This window comes from Dermacentor albipictus, chromosome 4 (assembly GCF_038994185.2).
Source record: "Dermacentor albipictus isolate Rhodes 1998 colony chromosome 4, USDA_Dalb.pri_finalv2, whole genome shotgun sequence".
Classification (NCBI taxonomy): domain Eukaryota; kingdom Metazoa; phylum Arthropoda; class Arachnida; order Ixodida; family Ixodidae; genus Dermacentor; species Dermacentor albipictus.
Genome location: NC_091824.1, coordinates 131,809,284 through 131,826,936, shown reverse-complemented (window position 1 = coordinate 131,826,936; position 17,653 = coordinate 131,809,284). Strand labels below are relative to the sequence as shown.

The window sequence follows — 17,653 nt, the reverse complement described above, 5'->3', positions numbered from 1 at the left end:
CTTTATTATGGGTTGGCTTTATAATGGCTGATGTCAACAAAAACAATAAAGGCGCATTTCGATTCTTTTCATCTGCTTTTGCACTCGTGAGCACGCAACAAATCGCGCGCGGCAATGATAGTAGCCACGTTTACTCCGATACGTTAAAAGTGTGCCCTATTCATACGCCGACGCTTGTAACACAGCTAAGATATTCGCCCACCCTTAGCGGAAAGTAGCGAAGACAGATGCCGCAGTTTCCGCAGCATGCCCGTCGTGTGTTTCTGTCACTGGCAGCTAAGCGCGCCCACCTATTTCTGTCCCCTCAAAGTGGACATGGCTACGTTATTGCCGCAAACTTGCCGATATTAACGATATTATTCATCACTAATACGGAAGAAACTGTTTCAATGCACGTAATGTACTCACGAGAAGAAAAAAAAAATCGCGTTCGGCGCGTTCGGCTCGCTCCGCTAGCCGCCATTTTTGTTTTGGTGTCCCGCACCCGCAATCTCGCATCCCGCAGCAAACGCGGCGAAAAAAAAATTTTTTTTTCCCCGGGAAATTTAACCCGCGTAATGATCGCACCCCTGAATTTGCTTCAATTTTTCTGACAAAAAAAGTGCGATCATTATGCGAGTAAATACGGTATGTACCCCAAGCCTGATGCTGAGCCGACTTTTACCCCGCCTTGTGTCCTGCTCCGGAATACATTTCATTCCTAGAGCACCCTCGATGCATGGTTCATACTACTAGTAGCAGACTAGTAGTAGTACTAGTAGCATACTAGTACTAGTACTAGCAGCGGTGCATACGCATATTGATAGCTCTTTGCAGTGGAGTCGCTTTGCATATTGAGTCGCTGCTTTGCATTGGATCCACTCAAAAGTGGTTGGCCACTTCTTATACGGCAGTGACTCTTGCCTGCAGAAAATAGTTGCCGCTGGACGAAAACGAGGACGATGATGATGTCAAGGACATCGCAAAGCACGTGCAGGGGTAGCAGACGAACTAGCAGCAGGAAGCGTGCATGCCGGCGAGTTCGCTGGCTTGCACACATCACAGTTTTGTGCGATCACATGCCCAGCTGTGTTTACATTCCTTCTTTGGCCCACCTTGTAGCTCTTGAAACTTGGATTTGGTCGGTACAGACAAAAACCCAAATAATTAACTGTCAGACTCTGAAGCCAATGATTACTGGGCCATCAGCTACTTATTGCAGCAGAAAAAACAAGATAGAAAATTTTTGTGTCAGTACTCCTTTAAGAACCCGCTTGTGAATCCAAGATAGAATATTCTTTGTTACAGCAAAAGCTCATTAATTCGAATTCCATGGGGATGCTACAAAATTCAAATTATACAAAATTCGAACTAATGAAAGTCGGAGAAAAAAATTACTCGTTTAAGGCACGTATATGGTCCGACATAGCATGAGCGGGTGCGCGTACACGTTACATAACATTGGCGTGAACAATAACGTCTATAGCCCGAAGTACTGGCGCAGCCAACGTAACCAGACCCGGCCAACGCGGTGCGACATGCCCAACATTGAGATGGCTTTTGCTCCATCCATGCATTCATCGTGCCGACTGCGTCGACCCACAATGCATGGCACAGAGAAAAATAATGCCGCAGCTTTGTACGAAAGGCGAAGCATCGACTGCGATAGCAAATTAGTAGATAGCTATAAGAAGTAACGATAGTAGTTTTATTAGCCATATCAACTTGCAAACATTCGCTTACTAAATTAACAAGCACGGTGTCACGTGTGCACAGGTAAACATGAACACATATCGGTGGATGATGCGGAAACTGGCTCAAAAATGCTGCAGTGCGCGAACTGACATTTCGTACATCTGTACATCTATCGCTTCAACGCAAATGAAACGTCGAAAGCACACCGCATACCAAGCTACCAGCACTATGCGCACTCTGCAAACATCACAGATCGCTTTGAAGATAAGGACTGCGCGGCCGCGCACTTTGGCCATGTCGCAGGTTGCTTTCAAGATATGGCGCCCGCGATCAGCAGCAGCCGCTGAAGAACGTCCCACCCTTGCCTCACCCTCGTGCCTTGCGTGCAACAGGAGAGGGTGCACTTCCGCCCTGCCTTCCTCGCTCGCGCAGCACAAGCTACGTAACACAGTCTGGCCACAAGCGACGCGCATCGAAAACATCGGACTACAAACGCACCTTTGCGCCACCGACACTCGCTGCAGGAACAAGAGCTGCACTCTAAAATGTACGCGCGATATGCACGACAACCTGCTGTGAAGTTTGTCTCCGTTGTACTTTCATAGTTGCACCGAAGTAAGAAGCAACTGCAGGCATGTCCGAAGTTTAAAGAACATTTAGCTCTTTTTACTGTTACTCTATTATCTGACATTGGCAGTTCTAAACATAATTGGATAAAAGTGGTTTGTCATGCAACAAACACAGCAGGCACAGAAGAAGGGTTCTGAATTTGAGAAAAATGGCACTTTTGCAGAGTGGTCTTCTGTGACCAGCACATTGTTGTGCGCCATGTAAAAACATCAATAATAGTTCATTAGACAGCAGGACCCATAATAACTTGTTTAAAGGGCCCCTGAAACAGTCAGGACAAATTTTGTAGGTGCGTAGGATACAGCTTGAGTAGAACATTCGCACCACAATTTAAGTGAAGCGTTACGTATTAAGAATGCTATCTTTTTGGGTGAAGGCAACCGGTCAATAAACCCACACATGCTACCTGAAGACATCAATGTTGCTGGATTCAAGATCCTCGTTACGTAATAAACACCTACTCGTGACGCCTGCGGCAGAAAGGATATTCCGCATCTTCCGCCAAGGTATGCGAGTGGTGGCACTGGCTAACACTCCCAGGGTTCTACTAGGAGACATAAATACTCAAGAAAGTGGATCGGGAGACGGCGCCACGGTAGCTCACTTGGTAGAGCATCGCATGCGAAATGCGAAGGTTGTGGGATCGTTTCCTACCTGCGGCAAGCTATTTTCTTTTTTATCCATTTTAAGTTCCATTAATTTATCGTTCCTTTATTTTGTTTATTAAGCACAAGTAATTTCCACTATGTTGTTCTTGGGGTCAGTGTTTGTTGGCTTCTTATGATATTGACTACAATGTAGTAGTTATGCAGCATCAGCTCATCAATAAAGTAGAAAATTAATAATAATAATAATAATAATAATAATAATAATAATAATAATAATAATAATAATAATAATAATAATAATGGTCTGCAGCGAATAAAAGCCTTCGATTCGTCATTCACATTCACCCTATGTGCCACGTTTGCCACAGCTATTATCAATATCCTTCACCGTAACACACTGTACTGTGGTAGACGGTCATGCCAACTTGCAAGTGCATGCAAGGACTGTGTACATACATGGTGAGCCAGAACCTACTGCTGGCTTACGAATTTACAAATCATTTCTTTTATTGCGGTGATTAAAAACAATTACTATGCAGAAAAACCGATTTGCAATGTTGCAAAGAGCCTACTAACTTTGTAAGGAACTAACCTACATTAATTTAACATTTGAGCAGTTTAAATCAGCCATACCATGACTCACATGAAAAATTACCCAACAATTTCATTACTTTTCCAGGTGCTCAGAATTTCCCGACTTTCCCAGGTTTTCCGGGTGGCTAGACATTTTGTTCCAGTGACAGAAACAGATGCTCCCACATGTATTGTGGACTTAAGTTATCCAACCCAATAACTGAAATACGCCTGCCTGATTGTAGCTATGTCTAGTGCTATGTCTAGTTATGATCACAGGGCACACGACAGCAGATACCCCAAAACATTTCTTGTATCCTTACATGGCACAATCCTTTACACGTCGTATGAACACGTTTGATAGAATCATAAGAGGTCTTATGACAAGTGTCCATCAAAACAATTTTTCTAAAGCTGCCTTCACAGCTGTGGCTTTCAAGAACCTGTCCAATACACTGGTCAAATTTTCAATTTTCAGGTCTCAGGATGTTAAAGCAAGGTTCTACTATATATGAAAGCTCACTGGTAGTGGTACCTTTATATTTCCTTTCATCTACACACATGAAAACAGACAGAAGCAAGAGGCACTTGCATTTGGCAAAAGCATCCAGACCCGTATTTTGCAACAGATATGCATTTCTTACATGAAATCACATGTGACACATCACAGAACAGTATAAATGATAAATTGATATTAGGCACTGAAAACAGCGAATATACAGGCAGTTTTTGTACAGCAGTAACAAAAACAAAATGTGACAAAGTCTATGGGCAAGACGAATAGAGGATCTTACATTCTTAACCGTGTCTGGCTAGTGTTGAAAAGGCATTTGATTTTCAAACAAAATTTATTTAGCCCAATTTTGATAAGCTTTTGTTTTGTACGCTGCCTTCTTCCAGACCACTGCTGTAGTGGCATTACATGAGGGCATGCACAACTCACAATGCGCATGTCACGCAGCTCGTTGACACGCTGCCGGATTGCCTGCTCCATGGCCTTGGTCTCATTATGCATCTTGTTGAGCAGCTCCACATTGGTCTGACCACTGGACTGCGTTGACAGCTGTTGGTAGTGTGCTTGCAGCTTCTGGCATTCCTGGTACTGGATCACAAAGGACTCCTGCAGCTGGGTCATTCGGCGAAGTTCTTCCTCCATCTCCTGCACATCAAACATTTGAACCCACAAGCGTGAACTGCTGTATGCAGGCCATACACACATATAAAGTATAACAAGACTTTCACGGCTGCAAAAAGTTGCATGCCTGTACGATTTGGTTTAAGTTTGTCAACTGGGCAAGTACACGTATAGTTTACCACCAGTATGGAAAACACGAACATGGAAAATTTCACATGCTGGTTTGTTTTGTCAGCATTTGTTCTATCAAATTCTCTTCTGTGCATTTATGCCCATCTTCTGCACTGCTCTACTGTTTTGCCCCCAGTTGAAGTGGTGAACAAATTATCTGGGAACCTGATTTTTTTATGTCCTCCCGGCAAATAATGGCAACCATGAATTTGGACAGATTTGGTATAGTGTCTCCGTAAATCTTTTGGGGCGTGATGCAGCAGAAACGGTGGCCTCAAAAAAAAAAAGGTGGGACAATTAAGCTGTTTCTGCACCATCCCCTTTCATTGCCAAAGGGAATTTTGGCTTTCTGAGTGACATAGAGCTGCTGCGAATATGTCCACATTAATTTCGCCCCTCAGCTTTTTTACATGGAAGAGGACACACTTTGCTCCGTTAGCTGGAGCAAAGCATGTCCTATTCTGTAGTAGCTAGGTGCAGTCCTCAGATTCCTCTCTTGCAACTCGCGCATGTGCAAAAGGGTCAGGCGTACATGGGGTATTTCTCATTTGCTACGTCCTTGACAAAACAAATACGCGCTTGCAATGACAACATTGAGAGGGAGACAGCAGCTATATGTTCAACACGAGTTTGTAAACTGCCTAGTGCATGCAGTGCATGAATATTTGGCTCACATGCTCACAGGAGCCTCTTCTACATTGGCAACATCTTCTAAAATGTTCAAAAAGAGTTTTAGGCTCCTGAAATTTTTGTAGCTAATACCCAACAAAGCAGCGCTCATCATGATTCTAATGACCTAGGCAGTGTGACCATGGAGAGGATCCGAGCTGACTGCTATGGCAGAAGATGGCAAGCTATGATGGGAAGCTTACCACTAATGCATTCATATGACGGGAAGCTTACCACTAATGCATTCATATGAGTGTCTCACCAGTTATCTGGCTGGAGATCATGTGCGGGGGCTAGACTAGTCAACTGCTGTACTTCCTTTTACAATACTGCAATTCTGGAGCCAGAATTTTACAAGAATGTGGGCATACACTGGGGCCATGCATGCATGCATATTTGTGTGAGAGATACGAACATAGAGCAGTTTTTTCTAACACTTCTTGAAAAACACTGAGCTTTCCAGAGGTGAAAACCTTTTGGGAACCCCGGCTTTAGAAATGGCCTAATCTCACTATGCTCACAATGTATATGAACTAGAACTGACAGCACCACGATACCTGCAGTTCTCGCCACCATGCTAAAGTTCACGGAAACCCCATATGCAGTGGACACTGTGGACTTCACAAACAGATTATTGGGTCATTTTGACTTCATTCTTGACACATATTAAGGAACACATTAAACGACCAATTTCTTTGCGCAGCAAAGCACCAATCTGTGAAAACGGTTACAGTTCAATTGTAGACTAACGTATCATTGAGAGCAAGAGATTCAACAGTGCTTTACTAAACCCCCATCCTCTTCCCTATTCTGTACGCAATTCCTCCCCTTTCTGAATACATCCCACATCTCCAACACACTGCTACACCCGACCATTCACAAAATCAAATGTTGAGGAATAAAGATACTGACTGTTTTGCTGACCATAGCTGCTATTCTGCTAGTTAAGAACCACACTACTAACATCTATTTCGTAGCCCTAGTAAGGTCGTGAATGCTGCGCCAAGATGGGCCCACTCCACTAAGCCTCGACCCGTATGTTAAAGTTATAGTCGAAATTTATGGCATACTGCAGGGGCTCAAAGCTACATCCTTAGGTCTGACCAGCGTCAGTCTTCCTCAATTGTGCAGTGCAACGCACCTGTGAGCGCCTTCGCAGCTTGTCCAACTGCTGGGTGATCTCCGTGTGTGGATCTTGGGGGGCTGGCATGTGGGCAGCCAGCCTGTGGCAGTTCTCTCCTTGCTGGATTATACGCATCTCAGCGGCCAGGCAGTTCTTGATCACTCGAATCAGGGCACACGGATTGTGGCCATAGTTTTGCTAAAGCAGGACGAGAGCAATTGAGATGGTTTGTCAAAAAGAAAAGTAAGTGTGAGAAAATAGACACATAAAAAATTTGCATTTCAGTCAAAAAACAATGCGATTGTGTAAAATCTTGGCTCTATAAATGCTGCATACCGTCAGTGCCAGAAGTTTATAGAGCGCAACAACCGCACGGCCTCGGTACAGACTATGATTTTCAAATTTATGGACTGCACTATGCACATAAAAAAGCTTTACGTCTTTGGGTTATATTTTGTTTCCAGACAACAATCTTTATGTGCTGCTGATTTTCCTTTCTTGAAAACTTTGCACCAGCTACTTCTGTCAGTTATACCATGTCCCGCTGACAATGTGCAACTCATTTGCGACCTGGAAGTACCAGGTACACAGGGTTAAATGAAGGAAAGGCATGTAGATGACAATTATTGTTTCGCGGCAAGATAAGACCTGAAGGGTTCAATCTTTTCTTATAGTGTAGTAATATGAACAGCATAATGCCATCCAATTTTACGGAATGTGAGCACTAGATGTTAATTCAACTTCATCCCAGAACACACACCCTGCAAACTATTGATAGCAGCTGCACAACCATTTCACACAACCCTTAGCTAGTCATTGGTGCTTTACATTGTCAGGTCTCAAGCGCCCATGGAGAGAAAGGACACAGCACACCGTAGTGTGAACACACATGGGGCTACTTATTATGCCACCTAGCCAAAATTACTTTCAAGGAATGGTTCCTCGAAGGAGACATGTTGTGGAATCAAAGCCTTGCCATGCAAACATACCACATAAACCTTTGTAAGGGCCCCACCCCCAACTTTGCAATCCAAAATTTTGTAATCAAAAACTCCAACTGAGAAGCAAGCATGTTGGGTGCACCAGTGCCACATGGATGCATCGTTGAATTTTCGTGTGCAGCGCACTTAAGCACATCACTACTAGATGGCAAGAGCTGTGCTTTGACCTCTGACATCCGGATGCATTTCCCGTTTTGTCAAATGCACAGACATGCGAAAGATATGCCATATTTGTTTGACCCTTGTGTGCATGCACGAGTTAGGAGAGAAACATCTGGCGGCTGTGCCTAAGTACTGCAGAGAAGGACATGCTTTGCTCCGTTTGTCTCTAGTCGAGCTGCACTGCACAACTGTGAATAAATACTACAGAATGAGCCCTCTCTCCTCTTGTGGTTTCGTGGAGTAGCCCCAGCAGCACTACCCTCCCTTTGGAAGGTCCGTTGTTAGAATTGTGTGCTCGACAAGCTTCTTTTTTCTTTCATTTATAAAGTCTGCCTTATCATATCGTTTTGCCCTTCAACAACTTCTGCAGTAGTTATCTATGCTTACACTAGGTCTGTCACGGAGGGTTACTGCCAAGAGGGGGGGGGGGAGGTTAGTTCGATGTCGCTTTAGCGGCTGCAGACCAATGAATACTTTGTTTAGCACAAAACAACAGACATAAGAAAGAGGACAGGACAAGGCGAATAATGGCACGTTATCGTGATTTTGTTGTATGCTTCACAGGCAAATGTGCTGCAGCTCTCGTGCATCCACACCCTTGATAAAAGAGAAATATACGAAGTCCGGGGCATGGCCATGATCAGCTCCTCCATTTTCTTCCGTAGAAGCACGCAAGCAGCCAGCACCATCTTTTCTGGTACAGTTAGTTATCACAGCCAGCTTCTTTGGCTCATTTGTCAGTTGCCAGGAGTCCACAATGGAGAGGAAGTGTTTGATGGTATATGACACAGGCACCTGCTAGATGGCACAGACGATCCATGGCATGGAAGATGACTTAATCCACGAACATGCCGGCGAGCCGAGCATAAGCAGCAGTGGCAGCGATAGCAAAGGTGATATATGAATGAATAAATTCGTTAGGAAAGGAATAGTGTTCATCTTTTCTGGCGGGCAATCAAGGAGGTTTACAACCAATTTAATACTCATAGCCACAAAAATTTGATTAAATGGCCTGGTCCTCTGCAAAGGTTTCATCGACAAAATTACACAAAAAAAGTGCAGTCGTTACACAAGTTTATACGGTACTGAGCAAATGTTCACCCATGCTAGGCTCAAAGGCTTGGGCCGTTCACAGGCGTGATCCTGTGAACTGAAGCACTTCTGAGCGATAACAGAGAGTTTTAAAATAGCATTACCATCTTACCAAAGCCACAACTGCACATGCATGGAGTTTACTGAGCTCCGATAAGTATACCAGAATGGCTCCTGCCTGTTAAGTGACTGCGTAACAGTATCGCAGTACCCAGGTGACACACTCTGATCCTAATTTGCCTGTGTTACTTTCCGTCATGGCAGCAAAAAAATACATGATAGGATCAGCCATCGCTTAGAGCCATCTTATGCTGAGGACAAATTATAAATGCAGTTTTCTCGTTATTGAGGTCAGTTGTTTTGATGTTGCTAGGCCTAGTGGGACAGCACTTGGGTGGGAAAGCAGTGTATGTCGATTTACACCTAACGCATGCTATAGGGTGAGTGTCTGGAATTTCACTGGAAATTAATGAGAAGGAAAACTCCAACCAGAACGTCGGGTCATTGAAAATAAATTTTGGTTGGAGCTTTCCTTCTCTGATTCGGCTGTCCCCAACCAGGCAGATATCTGCTGAACGATTACCTTTGACGCACTGGAAATGGATCTAGTTTTTTTGGCCATGACTTGCTGAAACCAACATGAGTGTTTACAAATGCCTAGAGAAATTGTAGTTGTTGCGTGTTGCAGCAGAAAGCAGCTTTCAGCGTGGATCTGGACAAGCTACTGAAGCCAGACTTCATACCTATAAATAAGGAATTGGGGCTAGAAATTACACAAAATGATACATTAAATGTCAACGAAGCATTGAAAGCAGGCTAATCGTGAAACTTCCATCGTTCCTATGCTAACAGTTGGGAATCTTCACAGTGACATCAGTCATTTTACCATCACTGCAAGAATGACAAAGTTCTACTAACAAGCAGACTTTCTCAAGGAACCAGGCTGCACATTGTGCGTTTTGAAAGCTTAGCGAAAAGAACCATGCATGACATATATTGGAGAGGCAAGTTTACTACCTTAAAAGAGTTCACAGCCTCCAGGAGCTTCAGCCGCATGACAAAGTTTTCCTCGGTGGAGGCCTTGCGCTGCAGCTCCTCGAGCAAGGAGGCCACTACACTTGGCGCATACAGTTCGAAAGCAGGGTTATCAGGGTCCATGTCCTGCCAAGGCTTCTCTTCGATCCAAGGAGCCAACGCACAGCGAACCTCCATGGGGAAGTGATCCCCATAGGCCAGCTGGCACTGGCGCACCAGCTCCCCAGGCAGCTCCTGCAGACGGCCCCACATCGACATGCTGCTCTTTCCCCTTGGCACCTACCAGCACGGTTTTGGTGGGTGCCTACACCACCCTGTGGAAAGATGATACACAAATGTAACAGACTGACCATCTCGAGTGTGCACCGTACATTATCTGTTTAGCAAGAAACATTTACAGCATCAGCAGAACTTTTTTTTAAAAAATGAGGCACAATGTACAATTTTCTCTTCACTTGACTGCACTATGCTTTCCTTGTAGTCTGTCTCCATTACTATCAACATTATTACTCCTAATCCCAGATGACAGTGACACCTGTGACAAAAGCAATTATTTTTAAATCTTGACACTACCTAGGAGTTTATGCACTGACAACACCCACAAAGCCCCAAGTTGCAGACATGACGGCCGAACAATCACTACAAGCAGCGTGCATGTGCAGAAGTTGTGATGTTACTCCATATTTGAAGAAACACAAAAACTATATTGCAGAGCTTCAGAGAGAGTTCAACCACTCCGGCATGGTGTTCACATGCATTGATGACCTACAATTTCTTTAGCTTCAATTCAATTTTGTTCTTTTTTTTTGGAACAGTGTTTTATTGGTCTGTCACACTATTTCTTAAATTAATATTTAGTTGTAACACAGAATCTAATTTGTGCTGATGAAAGAGCTAAACAGCACACAAAAACACACTCTTCTACTTGAAATAAAGACAATGAAGCAAGCCTACACAGGAAACGGACAGCAAGTGCACCAAGATAGTGATTATAAAAGGCAAATTAATATTTTGCTTTATTAATAGCTACCAATTCTGCAATCATGGTATGCTACCAGAATTCCAAGGACATGCAACAAATCATTAATTGCCATATTTGTTTCTGCAGGAACTCACTAAAATTTTATGCGCATTAGAATCAAGCATGAAGCCGAAACTGCAATAGGTGGTCTTCAAATCCCGCCCCTCAAGCTCGACTGCCACATTCAAATCGTCGTGTGCTGCAGGTGCTGGAAACTCCTACAAGTGCCAATAGTTCGTTATCACAGGACACCGCCTGCTATACGAAACTATTGCTGCCCAGGAGGCACTTTGGCAATTTGAGCGCCCTGCTAAAACATGCTGTTGCTGTTTGATAGGGACGCCTAAAAAATGGTACAATATCTTGGAACAGCGACAAATGCGCGCCTGTGTCAACGCTTCACAACTTCCAGTGCACCCAGTCAAGCCCTGTACATACAAATGCCCATGCGTTCCTACATTCTAGTGCACCTGTGCCCAATCGGATCAGATGCCAGAAACATGCCTCAAGATGAGTGGTGAATTTGCCGCCATGAAATCGGAGCATTTAGCATTAATGTTTTTTCCACCCGCTAAGCTGTATGTTACAGCACAGCTGTCGGCACATGAAGTTTCAGCCTTGGTTACCTATAGCTGGTGTCCAAATCACACCTCCAGCAGCCTCAGAAAACCATGCTTTTCTGTGCTATGAGCGCCAGAACTTTGTCATGGCGGCTAAATATTGCTGTTATCCAATGCAATTCAGATGCCGCTACAGTTGTAGGAGCTATAGCATTGTTTGCACCCACTCCATAAATTCCTTCAGCTTACCACACATACTGCAGGTTTACATTTTAGTTGGCCCAGATTGTGCTTCTTTTGAGTGTGTATGTCGACCTACAAAGCTTGGATCTGTATGCGTTCTGCCATTAAGAAGTAAGCGGCTGTACAGGTGCACTGTGTTCACTCCGGCACGGCTTTTAAGCAAAGGGTGATAATATTTACAGAGGCGTGCAAGGCATACAATAAATATGACAGAAATGAAATCAAAGATAATGTGCTCTGGGGGCTGCACCTGGCATTAAGGAGGCTTCTGACAGTGATGATGAATGATCCCCAGTCTACTGTGGCTCTTATGCAATAATTTTTTTCCCCAAGTAAGAACAAATTGCTATTTCTCTCTCTCACCATGAAAATCTGGTCACAGCAGTAAAGGGTACTTCAATTTGCATTCCTTAAATGCATGAAAATAGGGATGCCTATTAGAATCATATAAATACAGCATATGCTATTTTAAAGCGACCAGTTCAAATCATATGCCATTAGAAGCCTGGCTCATTGGTGTCCTCAAAAACGGATGTAGTGGTCACATAGTATCCCAACCCACTGATGTACACAACTGATGTTGTATCACACACGAGTATTACTGTCGATAATTATGTACTAGATATCACTGCCAGCACAAAGCTACTGAACAGAGTAGATTGATGTGACTCGCACTGCATCAACTTTGAGGGCCGATGTCCGAACCAAATCGGTGAAGTTTCTTGACATTCAAGAATTTTCAAGTGTTTCGATAACAGCTCCAAACCATGCACTAAGCAGCCAATATCACATCCTGATAAAGCATTGCTCCAATGTCCCTCTTCTGCTTAAGTACCACAAGGTCACTATTTTCTTATCTAGTGATAAATAATGCAAGCGAAGGTCTTGTAGAAGCAAGTGGTGTTCTTGATATCCTCTCAGGTAGGCAATAATTTTCCTCCCTTCACAGTAACAGCCATGTGGCTTACTGGTGTAAAGCGTAGAAAGCAGGGAACAATAAATGCTGGCACTAAAGTGGACTTATATGGGCAGTTCCAGAGTTGTGCCATTTTGTGGCCATTCCAATTTATTGCTCTGCAAAAGCTGTGTAAGCATAAATTGTGCAATTACCACAGTCCTATACTAGAGAAGTACCATAGCAAAATAGTACCAATGCCTGTAAGTATAGAAGTAGCTTTATCAGCCATGCTCCAGAACTGTGCACATGCGCAGCAAACTATGCAAGCTTCCTGAAATGTTAAATAAGCCACGTTAACCATCGCTTTGCTACGCTGCCACACGCCTTACAACACTGATCAGATTTAAGTACTTATGCAGCATACGCCACGAGCCTCAACAAATATATAAAGGCAATACAACCAGAGTTTTGACCCAAGCCAAACCATTTCAAACATACGCCATATGGTAAGTATTTTTGCAAACACACGGATATACAGTTATATGTGTGGCTTGGTGGTGGTAGTAAAATATTCACCATAATATTGGGCTCAGGGCCTACTTTCAGCTCCATAACACAACATAAAATCCAGGCCAGCATCCATGATGTAAGAGAGGAGCGAGCCATGGTGAAGACTACACACCCATGCTTAGAGACCTGATGCTTAGATATCTTCTGATGTCATCCCTTCCAGCACACTTCTAGAGTAGGTGCACTGCATCGACAGTTTCTTCCCCGCCATGAAACAATGGACAGGCAAGCCTTTCTTAACAGTTCCGCTCTCCCTGCTACGCCACCTGAAGTGAAAGTATGCGACATGCTTCGTTGTCACAGTTATCGCAGCGCACTACCCCTGCACTGTCTGTAAAATGCTGGGTGACAAGTGCATGAGCCCATCCATTCCTAGCTACCCCATTGGGGACAGGTCAATTTGGCGATACATCACATTATTCTTGAGTTCTGCACCCACTTTGCGCATGAGACTGGATATTGATAGGATGTCCTACAAATCCTTTAGTTCAGTCAATTTCTTTGAAGAGTAAGTGTAGAGGTGCATGTGCAGGCAATTGCCAGCCTGTGCTTCCCTCATTGCTTCATGTGCACCGAAAAGTGCATAGAGTTTTGCTACTATCTGTCATCTGACTGTCGCTAACATGTACGGCTGCCATTGGCTTTTCGTTTGAGTCACTCAATTCAAGGCGATGACTTTAATTGCATACCAAGCGGCTGCAAGGATGGCCTGGCAGGCACACTGGTTGTCGCCTGTAGGCTCCATCTGAAATCTGTTAATTGCAGATAGGTGGGACTCACCTTGCAGTTTTGGGCCCATGTGGACTTATTGCTGTCTAAGTTATTGGGCATCCAAAGTGGAGGCTACTGCCACATGGTAATCTCATCCAGTGTTGATTGCGTACCATTCATGTTATGTGGTGGACAGCAATGACAAAGTCTCAGTGACTGTAAACTATCTGCTTGGACATTACAGTTGCCATGCTGATGACTTTCCAGCTGATCTCAAACACATACTGGAGGCTAGGAATGGCTCACCAATATAACATCCAGGCCAGACACAGACCATAAATAAAACCTTCAGAAAAAAACCATGAAGAAACATTTTTTTTTTTTTCAGAACTGCATATACATGGAACAACATCAAATCACTGTGTAGGATAATTACTAGTCACAAAGACTCATTGTGAAAGACATGTACATGTAAATAAGGTCAAGCGAATCATAGCAAGATATCTTGAATCATCAGCAAGATATCATCAGCAAGAATCATCAGCAAGATATCTTGCAAAATGCACTGGGCACTTTTATGGAGTCTTCATGGGCAGGTTGATGCAAGCGTGCCCACCTCAGCTTGCAACTGTCACATAAAAACCTTGGCAGCAGCTTAGTGCACTATCATAACCTGGAAGTTTGACGAGGAGTTTGACGATCAAAGCAGAGAAAAGCACTTCTACAAGGAAAATCTGCTTTCTAAGAGAAACTGATTATGCCTATGTGAGCTGACGAAAATTCACAGTTGAGCAAGCTACAAGCATCAAGTTTCCCCGAAAAATAACAGTGCTTGTGCAAGACACCGGAGCTTCACAAAATCCACAATACTTCACTAGTTGCAAAAACTTACAATGTGAAATGCCCATTCTGCCAGCTTTTGCCTGCTGCCCTTTGCCGTGACCACAAGGAATTACTTGGAACTCTTGCCAAAATCCCACAATGAAGCAACTCTGCGAATGTATGGTTCATTCATGTCCTATTACCTTATGGTGTTTTATTCTTTAAAGCAAAGTGTTAATTCTAGACTGCCACCACTCAACAGCTCTCATGGAATGATGTTAGAGGGACACTAATGAGAAACACTTAACATTGACAATGTACTACGGTGAATCAGAAAGTCCTTGCCCCTATTTTTTATTTTTTTTGTCAAATTACAGCTGTACATGCGAATCAACATATCCATTCCCAATGGTGGTCTTTTCTTGGACCGGCCTAGCGTTATGTTTGACACCAGGTGATTCAGTCCATCTCACTTGTATTTTTTGTATATTCTACTCTTACTGCTGATGTTGCATTTATTGGAATATAGTGTATTTATCGACTGCCTTTAACATTAACACCATGCATTGTAAATATGTTTCTCTTCGATCTGTACTCACAATATGTCTGATATTATTGTTCGGTTTATTATGCAAAATTTTTTTTATCTTAATGCAATGTTAAGTTGTTGTATTTGCCTGTCCCTGCCATTTGTACTGGGTTGTGTTCACAGTCAAGCCCGTGTAGCGGCTGTGTGACCACGGCCCTCAGCATTCTGAATGTTAGAATAAAGCTTGACTTGATATCTGCGGTAGCTCCGCGGCACGGTGCTGCTGTCAGTTGTTGAAGATGGCGGCTGTGCTTTACACGTCCACGGCGTGCAAGCAACAAAGCGGTGTGATTCGTTTTCTATGGAGCAAGAGACAAATGCCCGTAGAAACCCACACGGAAATGCAGTCCACGTATGGGGAAAGGTGTCTCGCTTTGAAGAAGTGTAAAGTAGTGGTGTTGCAAGTTTGCAAAATGCCATGAAGTCCGATCGTGGTTCCACAGTCAGCTGGACAAATTCTACCACAGAGGCATCTCAAATTTAGTGCTATGATGGGAGATATGTCTGAACCTGTGTGGGGACTATGTGGAAAAATAGTGTAAGGTACGTAGAATAATGCGTATATTTGTAGTTACCTCTATGTACCATACCTTGGCTAATAAAGAATAGGGGCAAAGACCTTCTGATTCACCCTCGTATAATTTTGAAAATTATATTTTCATTAATTTTGCTGTAACAGAGGATTAAAAGAGAAAATAAAAATCATGGTTATTAAAATTGTTTTTTTTTAATTTTGCACTAGTACCAGGGCTGTGGTACATAAGGATTTCAATGCGTCTTTTATTTCATGTTTATGTTGTTGTGGCTCATTTAGAAAACTGTGCAGTCCATCTTTACCGATAATCACATCACTAAACCTGAGCAAATGCTATCGAAATCCATGGCCTCACAGCAAGCTGTTCTGGGAACTTCAAAAAATACTATTTTTTCGTTTTCGCGTCCATTTCTCGCTAACCAAGCCTCTTCTTATTATAATTTATGGTACTTGAAATGGGTAATTTCTTAATACAACTCAAATTGTCTTTCTCTGTAGTGTCCAATTGCCACATGGCAGTTTTCCTACCTTGCAATCAAACTGAGGTATTCTTCCACATTACCGCTGCTAGTTCCACATCGAATGAACACTGCAACAATAAAACTAGGTGTTTTATTACAATTATCAATTTTGCGATCTCGACCACAGCGATGCAACATCAAGTTCACTTGATTTGCTACGGCAAAATGCCAACAAAATAAAACATTCGAGAGCAACATGCCGTTGATAGCTGTGGCCTTTCCATTTGAAGCGGGATGTTTACGGGGCAATAAAACCCGCATCTGGCCTTGCATAAGTTACAAAAAATTGCTGTTCTTGCAATAACAAGCACTTGTACCATTCTATGAGAACCACGCTGGTATAAGTTATTGCAAGCGTTTAGCTGATTTATTCAGCAATGTTTTGTTCTCACCGTTTTTTCATTTATTCTTTTTTTTTTACGGAGACAAATTTTTGCGCTTGGCAGTTTCAGTCATGTGCACAATCATCAACCAGTCCAGCACGCACTCCGAAAGGCGGTTCTCTTTACGTGTGCAGTGAAAACCGTACATCAACATATGTGCATAAAGCCAGTCACATTTCGCCAGCGCAGGATTTAGCACACATCTGACAAATTAACCAAAGCAACGAAATACAGTGCCGGTGGGTGCACGTGTACAAGCACAAGCACTGTTACATAGGCAAAACATGCGATTGTTAAAATTAAGTTTGTTCCCCACAATAATTCCTTGTTTACTTATTTAAAAACAAAAGCTGTCCCGTGAAGGCCCGCGGACGATACCATCACAACGCTCCGCGCGCGAACTCGGGCGAGGAGCAGCAGTCGGCGGAGAGCGGCGATTGCACAACTTCGGACGAACCCGCGTTAAATTTGGGGAATCACACAAGTTTTATCGTTCTAGAAGCGACGGCTATAAACACAGAATATAAATAAAGAAGAAATGATTAACTGGGATTAAAGCGTCGAACTGCAAGTCACTTGACACGCTTTGTAGAGCACGCAACGATAAGCGAACGACAGAGAAAAGAAACACGCATGCCCGCACCTCCGGAAAGCGCACGAACAAGCGCGACGGCTGTGCAGTGACAATGAAAGTGTGCAGATGCGGCAAACAAAACAGCAATAGGTACACTACACCCAGCCTGCCAAGCCTCGCATCAGTCAATCGCGATGCATAGCCGTGCAGCAGAGCGCTGTCACCGGACGCCTAGCCAAAATTCGACGACTCATGAGGCATACGAGGGTCCCCTCGCTTCAAGCCGCGCGCTAGGGAAGAGGACAGTGCCCATGACATCCCCTCGCAACGTCTCTTCGCGGCACATGAAGACT

General features: G+C 43.6%; 1 protein-coding gene across 7 annotated transcripts in view; it reads right to left on the bottom strand.

The window, feature by feature from the left end:
- Positions 1-17,653, bottom strand: part of Stat92E (Signal transducer and transcription activator Stat92E) — a 183,964-nt gene that overhangs the window by 120,012 nt on the left and 46,299 nt on the right. For 6 of the 7 annotated variants that reach the window (XR_011514096.1, XM_065427341.2, XM_065427344.2 and 3 more), the window contains exons 2-4: positions 9,856-10,187; positions 6,602-6,781; positions 4,429-4,644 (exon numbers count right to left, since the gene is read on the bottom strand). Coding sequence is in view for 6 of the 7 variants with exons in the window: in XM_065427341.2 (XP_065283413.1) it covers positions 4,429-4,644; positions 6,602-6,781; positions 9,856-10,131 (672 nt within the window). In the remaining variant the exon portion in view is untranslated. Of the gene's footprint in view, positions 1-4,428; positions 4,645-6,601; positions 6,782-9,855; positions 10,188-13,277; positions 13,432-17,653 lie in introns of all 7 variants that reach the window. The other variant, XM_065427340.2, reaches the window with a different exon arrangement.